The sequence below is a fragment of the Gymnoscopelus braueri genome, assembly GCF_963280865.1.
Source record: "Gymnoscopelus braueri genome assembly, chromosome: 19".
Taxonomy (NCBI): Eukaryota; Metazoa; Chordata; class Actinopteri; order Myctophiformes; family Myctophidae; genus Gymnoscopelus; species Gymnoscopelus braueri.
The window spans coordinates 38,915,945-38,928,279 of record NC_137621.1 but is presented as its reverse complement, the minus strand read 5'-3'; the positions used below and the strand labels follow the sequence as shown (position 1 = coordinate 38,928,279).

The 12,335-nt window shown below is 42.2% G+C and overlaps 1 protein-coding gene across 1 annotated transcript in view; it reads right to left on the bottom strand.

Moving 5' to 3' along the window:
• npas3 (neuronal PAS domain protein 3) overlaps nucleotides 1-12,335 on the bottom strand; it is a 339,492-nt gene that overhangs the window by 76,571 nt on the left and 250,586 nt on the right. Inside the window, exon 5 of the mRNA XM_080414603.1 lies at nucleotides 9,851-10,031. Within this exon, the coding sequence (XP_080270729.1) occupies nucleotides 9,851-10,031 (181 nt within the window). The remainder of the gene's footprint in view (nucleotides 1-9,850; nucleotides 10,032-12,335) is intronic.

Here is a 12,335-nt window from a genome sequence, read left to right as displayed (position 1 = left end):
GCTTGTATATCTGCTATTTTTGAAGAATCGTGAAAATTTGAGCAAATCTTTGAATATGTATGTTTTTCAATGCCATGCAGGGTTAATGTGGTTTCTGATTATTTTACTACAGAAATGTACAAGGAAAGAAATTCTGGATTTTGTAAATATACAAAATATTTATGGCAAAAAAAATTTAAAAAAATATATGGAGATACAAGGTTTCTGCCCGACAGCAACATGTCTTTTAGATGTAACGATATGCAGATTGTTTCAATTCATAGAATAAGAGATGGAGGAGAAATTGACAGCATCCATTGTGTTGCACTGCATGTGATCTTTCTCTGTGTGTGTGTGTGTGTGTGTGTGTGTGTGTGTGTGTGTGTGTGTGTGTGTGTGTGTGTGTGTGTGTGTGTGTGTGTGTGTGTGTGTGTGTGTGTGTGTGTGTGTGCGCGTGCGTGCGTGCGTGCGTGCGTGCGTGCGTGCGTGTGTGTGTGTGTGTGCGTGCGTGTGCGTGATAATGTATGGAGGACAAATAGCATGTGTGTTTGTTGGGGTGTAGAGGTGAAATAAACAATATTGTCTTTGTGTTTGTTGACATGGCTGCTGTATGCTCTCAGACAGCCCACTGGGACTCTCTCTCTCTCTCTCTAACACACACACACACACGTGCACACACACGAGGATTCAGGTTCAAATCCCTGTTGGGCTCCAAGTGATGAAAAACATGCACATCTGAAGCATATTGATATCCACATACTAACATGTCGCTTATTTTCTGATAACACACACACACACACAGTAGTCATCATTTGAGAAGTGAAGGGGACAGACTTCAGTAGTGTGATGGCTCTGGCATGGCTCTGTATAGAACCAACAAAATCACAAATCATATAAACAGAGTCTCTCTCTCTCTCTCTCTCTCTCTCTCACACAGAGACACACACTCACAGTCTCTCTCTCAGCTTCCCTACTGTCACCGTGAAAAACAAGTTTTTATCACTGTATATTAGCTTGTGAGTCACAAGTCTTGTCATCGCAAAATGGGTGGCATACATGCAACCTAGTGTTTGTGTTCATATAGCCAGGAGGCAGACTCAGGCAGTCTGGCCCTAAAAAAAAAAGAAGACAATCCACTCGACTTTCAATGACCTAACAACGCACGCGCGCGCGCACACACACACACACACACACACACACACACACGCATGTGTGTAGATCCATCTGTGCATAATGTACCTCTGTGTGCGTACATGCATGCATGTACTGTACGTGCACGTCTCTGCATACAGTATATACCTGTGTGTGTGCGTGTGTGTGCATCCCTATGTGGAAGTAAGAGCATCTCATCTGAGCAAACACGACCTCAACCAGCCACTGTAGCCGCGTGACCTCCGACCCCTCCTTCTGCCGCTGTCTACCAGCCAGCACATCAGCCTGCAGGCTCACCCCACCATCTGTCTGTCTGTCTGTCTGTCTGTCTGTCTGTCTGTCTGTCTGTGTCTCTGTCTGTCTGTCTGTCTGTCTGTCTGCCTGCCTGCCTCTCTGTTTGTACGGTCTGAAGTGTATTCCTGTCTGTCTCTCCATCTCTCTCTCTCTCTTTACTCTCTCTACCATCTGTCTCTTATTTGTCTATTTCTCTTACTCCGTCGTGTCTTCTCTTTATTCCCATGAATACACACATAGCTAAACCAGAGCAGTGCATGTACTGTAACTATATCCGCTCAACAAGCCAAATACTCAGAGCCCTGGGCATGTTTATGTACATATCACACTGTGACATATCACCCATATCACACATGTAACGGTGCAAGGCGTGTACATTTACACCCATAAAAACGTCATTAATATCCATGGCAGTTACAGAGGGCTGTGCGTTTAGGAAAAAATAAAAGACGACAAGAGTTTGTGCCCTCACATAATGGTCAGCTGACCTCACATCACCAGGCCTTCCACCATAGAGGAAAAAGCCTGTTATTCATTCTAAAACTGAGCCGTGTGATCCGGTTCAGAAAAAAGGGGGGGGGGGAATTGGGTTCCGGTTGACGTCACATTGTGTTCCCCCATTATGCGAATCAATTGGTTTAGTCTCGCTAGTCGCGCTACGAGTTAGAATAAAAGATGGATGTACCAAACGATTATTCTACCAACATAAACGAAACGATTATACCAAACTACACACATTACACACAACGAGGGGAATCATTTTGGAGGTGCACAGCGCTCTTGGGTTCCGCCGTGGGGTTATATCCGCTCTAGACCGAGACATTTTCAAATATAGTGAAAATAGCAAATCTACAAGTTCACAACACCTCACGCTGCGACGCGTTGAGAGCTTGTAGGTCGGCTATTTTCGCTATATTTGAAATATAAGTGGTTCATTCAGATCATTCATAACCTATTTTGATAAGTCCTAAGAGTCCCTTCCTAGAAATGTAGTGGAATCAAAAGTACAAATATTTCTATTTAAAATGTGGCGAAGTGAAAGCCCTCAGCTTACAAAACAAAACGTCTGTGTCGGGTGGAAACCTCATTATAACCTCATTATGTCCAAAACTGTTATTTTTCAGGATACATATTCAAAAGTGGCAAAAGTAGCAGATCTACAAGCCCACCTTTCCAGCTTGTGCAACTGCTATTTTTGATGCTTTTGTGTGACTCTGTAGTATGATCAAGTAGGGCGTTAATTTACAAAAAAAAATTGAGATATGAGATTTCTGCCCGAAAAACACTGAACACAAAAAAGTGCAGTACTCAAGTAAATGTACTCAGTACTGTCCACCACTGCACGCACACAGGGACTTGTGAACTTTTTCAAACTTGGCTGTCACTTAGCTGGTGGGTGATTTGAGGTCCTAAAGTGTTGGTTCTCAAAGTGGGGTTAAAAAAAAAAGCAGATATACAAGCTCATAGCACTGCACCAAGTGCCGCGCTACTAGCTTGTAGATCTACCATTTCTTTTTAATTGTGAAAGATTTGTGCAAATCGTTGAATATGCATATTTTTGTTCAACTCAAATCTTTGCTTCGGGGGTCTGGGGCCAAATACATATCATTTCGGGGGTCCTTGACATGAAAAAGTTTGATAACCACTGTCCTAAAGTGTCGTCCTCAACCTCCTGACAAGCAGACATCACAGAGGATGGGTTCTTCATATCACACCCAGAGCCCTGCTGTTCAGCTGTCCACTTCTGTCATTATATCAACACCCAGACAGCCCCATTGTAAACCTATCTGTCCTTGTTAAGGAACCTAATTAAAAGAAAAAACTCAAATAATAATAGCCCCTGATTGGCCATTGTGCACCCTGAAGATTTCCAATTAGCTCCGGAGAGAGTGCGAGTCGGGTCCGTACGAGAAACTTAACGAACTTAACGAACCAGACGGCTAATTTTGCTTTTAGTGGCAATCCTACAGGCCAGGGGAAGCTCTTTGTTTGGGCTCAAGTGGGTTTTTATGACTCTTTAACAGCGCCGACGCTCCGGTTTAATTAATTTGAGGACTTTTAGTCGGTCTATTGTGATGGATTCTCTGTGAGAGAGGAGTGTGTGGAGTGTGTCTGCTCTCTTCTAGCTGTACTCAAGAATGAAAAGGTCTGAATGCTTTAAAACAGGCAGTGCTGCATTATGCTAATGCACGTTGTTGACGCGCGCCACAGCTTAGTGTGCGTCTGGTTCTGCCTACGGTTGTACACAGTATGGAACGGTTTTAAAAGGAGATTAACTTTAAATACTTTCTGGACATACATACATACATACATACTGTATACTGTATATATATACATACATACATACATATCGTCACTGTTGGGCAGAAACCTTGTATCTTCATATTTCAACGTATGTTTTTTCGTACATTAATGCCCTACTTTGTCATACTACAGTGTCACACAAACGTAGGAAAAATAGCCAATCTATAAGCTCACAACGCGTTGCATCGCGACGTTGTGTGAGCTTGTAGATACAGTATGTAGCATGTAGATATTTTAGCTATTTTTGATAAATCTTTCTGTTTTTTATAAATACCAATGAACAGTGTTAACAAGAGCCTGTGACTAAATAATTACCACATTGGATCCATAAGAACACAGGTTCTTTTTTCCATTTGCTGAAAAGTAACCGTTTTGGACTTACACGGTTTCCAACCAACAGCGACGATAGCCATGATATACATTTAGCATATTGCAGCTTTTCCAAACATTCTATTTAACGTTTAAGATTAATTCAAAGGTATAATAGTTCTAAGGAAAATGTTTAACATGAGAGGTGGGTGTGTGTGTGTGTGCGTGTGTGTGTGTGTGTGTGTGTGTGTGTGTGTGTGTGTGTGTGTGTGTGTGTGTGTGTGTGTGTGTGTGTGCGTGTGTGTGTCTGTCTATATTTGCATTTGAAATGTCACATGGGTTATGTCAGACACACAACCCAGTAAAGAAACCATATAATGTACAAAAGGTCTAACCTGTACCCACACACACACACACACACACACATGCACGTACGCATACACAACATGTAGGACATTGTCCTTGGGAGACGAAAGACCCTTATAGTGACTTTAAATGGAGGTGGCGGTAAACTGGATTAATTATGATAAATGTGTGCGATTACTAAGAATTATTCCAGCAGCCACTGTGCTAATAGCATAATTAGCAACAATAATCAAGGACTTATGATGTTAAAATAAGTGGAGTTGCGGACAATTAAGAAATGTCTGGAGCTAATAATGGAGAACTTAAGCTGTGAAATACCGAGCGTTAATTTAACTCGGAGAGTGTACAAATGTAACCAAATGGACCCCTATACGGGTCCATTTGGCATATTTGTACACTCTCCGAGTTATGAATGGTTCCATTTACGCTGAGGATTTTACTGTGCGTCAGGAGAGACGTGGGAGAATCGCTAACATTAGCATTCAACGTTTCTCATATTTTAATACATCTAAATGAGCCCTTGCTAACGCTAGGATAATTAAATCTGCACTTTATCAAAAGAGCGCAAGAAGAATTAGTAAAAATTAACATTCACGTTTCACGTTTTCGTGACTAAATTGTCTGGCTAATTAATTAAAAATGAGAGAAAATGAATTGCCGAGCTTAAGTCGAGTACTGGGTTGTTTGAGTCTGACCTTGCAGTGCGACTGTAAATGAATGTCATTGTGCTGTGAATCTTTCTAAAAGTAAATTAGTAGTACCGGGATACCATTTTGATCCAAACAGGGGCGAGAACTCATACAGGATAAACAAGTGCAATTGGAAGTGATGACACAAAAAACATTAGCAGACAAAACTTGAACCCGAAAACAAATATATATGTATATATTTTAACAGGAGTTTCATATTGTAATAACAATAACCTTGAACTTTGTCCTTGACAATGGGCGATCCCCTGCACGATATTCCATTCAAATCACCCCGCAATGGAAGGCAGTTTAGATGACAACCTTTTTCTGTTTATAGTAGCAATGACCTTGAGGGCAAAACACTCATTCAAGCCATTCTACCTAGCTGTACCAGGGTTGGGATCCTGTATTGTACAGACAGTGTGATAAACCGGTTCCGGAAACGGTTACAAATGTGATGGAACAGATACAGGTTCCTCAATGTTGGATCCGGTTCCGGCTCCTGACCTATGTACCCCCCCCCCCACACACACACACACACACACACACACACACACACACACACACACACACACACACAGAGGAGTGTGACTCATCATTGGTCAAATTGCATCAGTGTTTAAAAAGACGATGGCCTTGCGAGACAGAAGAAGAAGAGAGCGCGATGGAGGAGCATACTTCAAAGACAGACGTCCCTCTTCTCCGAGGTCAACTCGTATTCTAACACTTCACTTTTAAATACTTTATGAGGGAGGAGCGTAATTAAAACGATACGGGAGCGCCCGCGTTCAACTCTCATATATTATAAGCCAGCAGAGAGGCCGTCAAACTTTAAACAACTTTCCCGGTCTGTCCTTGGTCCAATGTCATCCGCACCTTGGTCAAAACACTTTCTATTAACAATAGCATTGATTTTTTAAACCACCCTGGCCTATACCAGGGGATCGGGATCTAATGGAGAGCTAGTGGGGGTCCATAGGTCCTTGGGGGGGTCCAGCAAAAGTAGTTAACACATTCAGTGCCAGAGCATATTCATAATATACTCACCCAGTGCCAGCGATTTTCGTGTTTTATAACCTTTTCAACCGGTCACAGAATTGTTATATCCATTATAATCGTTTGTCTGGCTGTGTTTATAAATACACACGACAGATCGACCAGCACTCAAAGAGTTAAGTTTTTTCTCTCTGTCTCCATTCTCGCTCTCTGCCCCTCCTAAACATGCTGCAAACGTCATATCCGGTGGCTGTAGTCGTATTTCCGCCCCCCTTCCGCAGGCCATCTTAGCTTAGCTTAGCTTATGATCGGGTTTCAGATCGTTGGTAAACACAACGACGATAACTGTTCGTCGTCCAGAGTAAAGAAAATATAGCCGGAGCTCTCCATTCGTTTTTTATACCGTGTGAAAAAACGTGTTTTGCCCTATTTTGCCTAATCACATTTTTATATAACCGAAAACGGAACCCCCTATTTCTGCATCCGGGTGAGTGGGAAGTGAGTGGAAAGGGAACCCGATCACGGAATGTACAGAAAACAGCGCGATCGTTTATTAAACCACAAAAAGACCACTTCACGTATATCTACAGTTTTTTTTACGGTTGGCACTCAACGCCACTTTTTGCAAAACCGTAGATTTACGGTTTTGGCAGCCAATGTTTTAATATAGCATCACAATTATTTTAACCACTTTATCCATTTATATGTTGGCTATTCAGAAATAGCAGATCTACAAGCTCACAGCGAGCTTGTACATCTGCCATTTTAGATTTTCCGGTCAACCATAGAGTTTAAATACATACAATATATACTTTTCAGATGGGGGGTCCGTGCGCAAATACAATATCAATTTGGGGGTCCTTGACTTGAAAAAGTTTGACAACCACTGAGCTAGATATAACCTTTAAAACCTAGTCTGGTCTAACCTTGGATGTCTTAACAACGTTACAGTGGATCACTGTTTACCCGGGTCCGTCACCATGGCAACTTACGCTGCACACCTAGCTCCACTTTTACTGCTGCCCAGGCATAGCACTTAGGACCCCCAAATTGATATGTATTTGGCTGCAGACCCCCCCCCCATCTGAAAAGGTTGTGTGCCAGTGACCGCCATTAGAGAAGATTTGTTCAAAGTTATTCCAAATGTTAAAGAATTGTTTTTGTTTTGTTTGTTTTTCAAAAAACAGCAGATCTATCAGCTCACTACCTGAGCTTGTGTTGGACCCTTACAGGTCCAACTGGTTACATGTGTGCATTAAAGAGATACAAATGAATAACAGGACTCTGCTGTGTGTAGGGACGCAAATGAGAAGGGCGCTTTGCAGGGAAATGGTTTTTAAAGATGAAGAAAAGGCCACAACATTAATAAGCATGAACTTTAAGATGTGAAGCTTCATGGAGATTGATGACGTCTTCCCCGCACGCCGGTGAAAAGGTAAATGAATAGCGGAGTATCGTGAAAAGAAATGGAAAAAACATGTATGCCTGCCTGGAGGACAAACAGACATGATAGCACACCCATTCACCACTGTAAACAACCCCCCCCACACACACACACGCGCGCGCACGCACGCAGTGGTGGAGAAAGTACTCAAATGTTTTACTTACACATTGATATGTCAATGTGCAATGTAGAAATACTCTGTTACAAGTAAAAGTCCGGAATTCAAAATTTACTTGAGTAAAAGTACAAACGTATTGGTATCAAAATGTACATAATTTAATTTATATAAAAAAGACAAAATATATATATATAAAAAAAAATATATATATATATATATATATATATATATATATATATATATATATATATATATATATATATATATGCACAGAAAGACAGGAAGAGGCAAGGCGACGAGAGGAGGAGAAGAAATGAACAACGAGGAAACCCGAGGGAGCGAAAAGGAGAGAGAGAGAGAATGAGAACGACAAAAAAAAACAAAAAAACATGGAACTTCCAATTAATTTACAGCTTCCATCCTCCCCAATCAGCCGACGAAACGATAGAACAGAAAGAAAGAAGAATTCCGTGGCATATCTAATTACCAGCGTCTCTCTCTGTAGACCCAGACAATCTCTCTCTCTCTCTCTCTCTCTGTGTTTGTACAGGCTGATGAAGTGAGGGAGAGACTCAGATGGATATCCAGTCTTTTTGTTTAATTTATAAATGGATTTTACCCCTTAATACTTATGGTTATTATCATCACCACATGTCACAGAGAGAGAGAGAGAGAGAGAGAGAGAGAGAGAGAGAGAGAGAGAGAGAGAGAGAGAGAGAGAGAGAGAGAGAGAGAGAGAGAGAGAGAGAGAGAGAGAGAGAGAGGTGTAAATGGGTGGTGGCGTGTCAGGGGAGTATGTTTGGAAGGCAAAAGTCTATGACATATGGTGATGGGAGGCTATGCGTGTGTGTGTGTGTGTGTGTGTGTGTGTGTGTGTGTGTGTGTGTGTGTGTGTGTGTGTGTGTGTGTGTGTGTGTGTGTGTGTGTGTGTGTGTGTGGTAGGTAAGTGGAAAGAATTCCGATGAGAAATATGTCCTTTTCAGGCTTCTGTACCACCGTGGAGCATGTGCTCTGATTTACAATCTGTCTGCTAATTAAATACACAGGAGAGGAGAGAGGAAAGGAGAGAATAAAGAGAGGAGAGGAGAGAATAAAGAGAGGAGAGGGGAGAATAAGGAGAGGAGAGGAGAGAAGAAGAGAGGAGAGGAGAGAATAAAGAGAGGAGAGGGGAGAATAAGGAGAGGAGAGGAGAGAAGAAGAGAGGAGAGGAGAAAACAAAGAGAGGAGGAGAGAATGAAGAATGAAGAGAGGAGAGGAGAGAATGAAGAGAGGAGAGGAGAGAATAAAGAGAGGAGAGGGGAGAATAAGGAGAGGAGAGGAGAGAAGAAGAGAGGAGAGGAGAAAACAAAGAGAGGAGGAGAGAATGAAGAATGAAGAGAGGAGAGAATGAAGAGAGGAGAGGAGAGAATGAAGAGAGGAGAGGAGAGAATAAAGAGGAGAGGAGAGAATGAAGAGAGCAGAGGAGAGAATAAAGAGGAGAGGAGAGAATGAAGAGAGCAGAGGAGAGCACCAACACTGTCAGGGTTGACAGTTCAACTCCAAAGCGTAGTGGTACCTCCTACTTTCAGTTCTTCCTCTCCTCCTGTCTTCCCTTACCTCCACTCCTCCTGTCTTCCCTTACCTCCACTCCTCCATCCACCCTTCCTGCATCCTCATCTGACCTTCTCTCTCTCCTCCTCATTTTTTTCATTGACCTTTTCCTTGCCTCTGTCGCTCCCTTCTCTTCTCTGACTTCCCAAAGTTCAACCTCTACTATTGACCTTTTCCCCTCCTCCCTCGCCCTCTGTATCCTCCCCTAACCACTTCAGCCCTACATATGTTTCGGCCATTTGAGAATAGCAGATCTACAAGTTCAAAATGCGATGCGATGCATTATGTTTATACATTTTGAACTTGTGAAATGGGACATTCTGCACAATATGTACTTTTACTTTTGGTACTTTGATGCCAATACTTTTGTACTTTTACGCAAGTAAATATTGAATTCAAGACTTTTACTTTTAACAGAGTATTTCTACATTGCAGTATTGATACTTTCACTTCACAAAAAATGCAGTACTTTTTTTCCACCACTGTTGGAAAGTATCGTTTCTGGCACCGTTTAGGCACCACTTCAAAATAATATAGGTTTAGGACCGGACCGGTTATCGGATAAAACCCAACCCTGTACTCTCCGTTCCTCTCCTCCAACCCCCCTACCTGGTTCGGGTGTTTCCGAGTGCGAGGACGAGGAGGCCGACGACGCTGCGTCCTCATTGGCTGTCCCCTGGGACAGGGAGATCCCTCTTCCTGGAGGGAGCTTCATGCCCAGCTGCTCGGCCGTCTCCACATGGTCGCCCGGGTGGATGTAGTCGAACGCACTGCTGCCCGTCAACTCCACCTGAGAGAGAGACACAGAGAGCGAGCAAAAGAGAAAGACTGCTTAGTTTGGCAGGTGTTGACTTCTTGACTTGTAGTTCTGTTGTTCCTACCGGTTCCAACGAGTTGTCGGAGAAACGTGGTCACATCGGCGGATATAAGTTCAAGTAACAGGTTTATTAACAACCATGAATCACAGCACGGGAGACATCTGTGTGTGGACAGCAGCAGCTAAGCACATTCACAATACTGAAATCACGTTCACGTCCCAGTAATCTCGCGAGACCACTGCAGGTACAGCAAACGGTTAGGAACACAACTGTCTACCGCAGGTACCTGCGGTATTTAACCACTTAAAATACCACTCATTTTCATCATTGAACTATGTCTTTAATACACCTTAGAGCTGTTGTTGTGTGGAAATAAGAAACCCCCCCTTCTATGTTGCCTAGAACTGGATAATTGATTGAGGTCATGTGATCAGTGACATAAGCAAGGTGTACTTTTGGCTCCGCCCCCTCAGCCAAAAGTACACCCTGTACTAGACCTCAATCAATTATCTAGTTCTAGGCAACATAGAAGGGGGGGGGGACTTTTTTCTTATCCACACAACAGCTCTAAGGTGTATTAAAGACATAGTTCAATGTTGAAAATGAGGGGTATCCCCCTTTAAACCCTTTTTTTCGTTTCCTACATTTAAACTTTTTTTTTTCAAAAGAAAGAAATCACAACTTTCAATCAATTAAAAACAATTCCATTTTTTTTCTCAAAAGTAGTTCATAAAAAAATAAATTAAAAAAAAGTTAAAGAAGTAGTGAAAACAGCAGATCTACAAGCTCACAACGCGGCGCGAAAGGACGCGTTGTGAGCTTGTAGATCTGCTATTTTCACTAATTTGGGTCCCGGGCAAACATCTCTCTTTTGGGTCTCGAGCTAAAAAGGTTTGGGAACCACTGCTCTAGACTCAAGGCCATCTTCAGACTTGCAGCTCAAAGCTGATTTGTGGCCTATATGCAGATTGGAGTCAAGTTGTTTTAATGCAGTCTGAACAGCCAATCCCACTCCAATCTGGGTGGGAAATCAGATTTGAGCTGGATTTGGTGCCAGTCTGAACAGGGTTGGACCTGCGTTAGCTCTGTACTTGGACCGAAACGTTCCTTTTTCATTATTATAAATAGCTGATCTACAAGCATCAATTTATGAAAACATCTAAAATGTTTTCTGCCCGACATCAACATTATACATAATGAAAATGTCTCCATTACCACCGACGTGTTAACCAAAGGACAAGAGATAAACATGAGCTCACATTCCTGAACACATTGCATCACTGCAGCACCACTGTTCAATAAATAAGTCCAGACATATCATTCAAGTAGCCATACCACCATGTGCAAATACTCTTACAAGTAAATGTCCTGTATTCAAAATTCTAAAAGTATTGGCATCTGACAAGCTGACAACTTGTAGATTGGCTATTTTCAAATAGACACCAAGTTGAAATAGGGCTTAAGTGGTTAATGTATGTTTTGTAAGAATAATCTATAGCTACCAAGTAACTAGTCTTCAAATAATTGCAGGGGAGAAAAAAAGTACTACAGGTGCCTCTGAGATGTAGTGGAGTAGAAGCATAAAGTATTGAAAAATGAACATACTCGAGTACTGCGCACGTGCACACACGCACGCACGCACGCACGCACGCACGCAAACACACACACACAGTTAAATAAGTCCAGTCATATCACTCAGGTGTTTGTGAAAACCCAAGTCCACCCATACTCTCACCAGAACAATAAAGATGAGAATTACATCATCTCCCAATTTATTTTCTACTTTGCTTTTCCTGCTTTTGTAAAGCACATTGTGTCTACGTCTCGGGACACAGAGAGACAGACAAAATATAGTGAATAAGATGATAAGACACAGAGAAAAACAGGAGAGAGGGGTGGGGAGAGAGAGAGAGAGAACGTTTCTAAAGTTTAGCCCAAGATAACAATTTCTGACAGCAAATGCACAATTCTTATGGTTATTTCTCTAAGTTGCAATGTAACATAGCTCTGTTTACACATTCATTCCCTTTTAATTGTTCATACATTATTTGCAAACAGTATATGGGACCGACCGACTTCAAACTCGGCGCTCACATTGGCAACGTGTGGTGCCCGCCCCAGACCGATATGTCCATTTTACGGGCATATATGGATATCCAGTTGTCCAGAACCACTGATCCAACCAATATGCCCCATGCCAATACAGGGTATGGGCATACACTAATGACATCAGGGATCTCCATATATGGGCAAAAAAGGGGCACGGGTAGACAGAC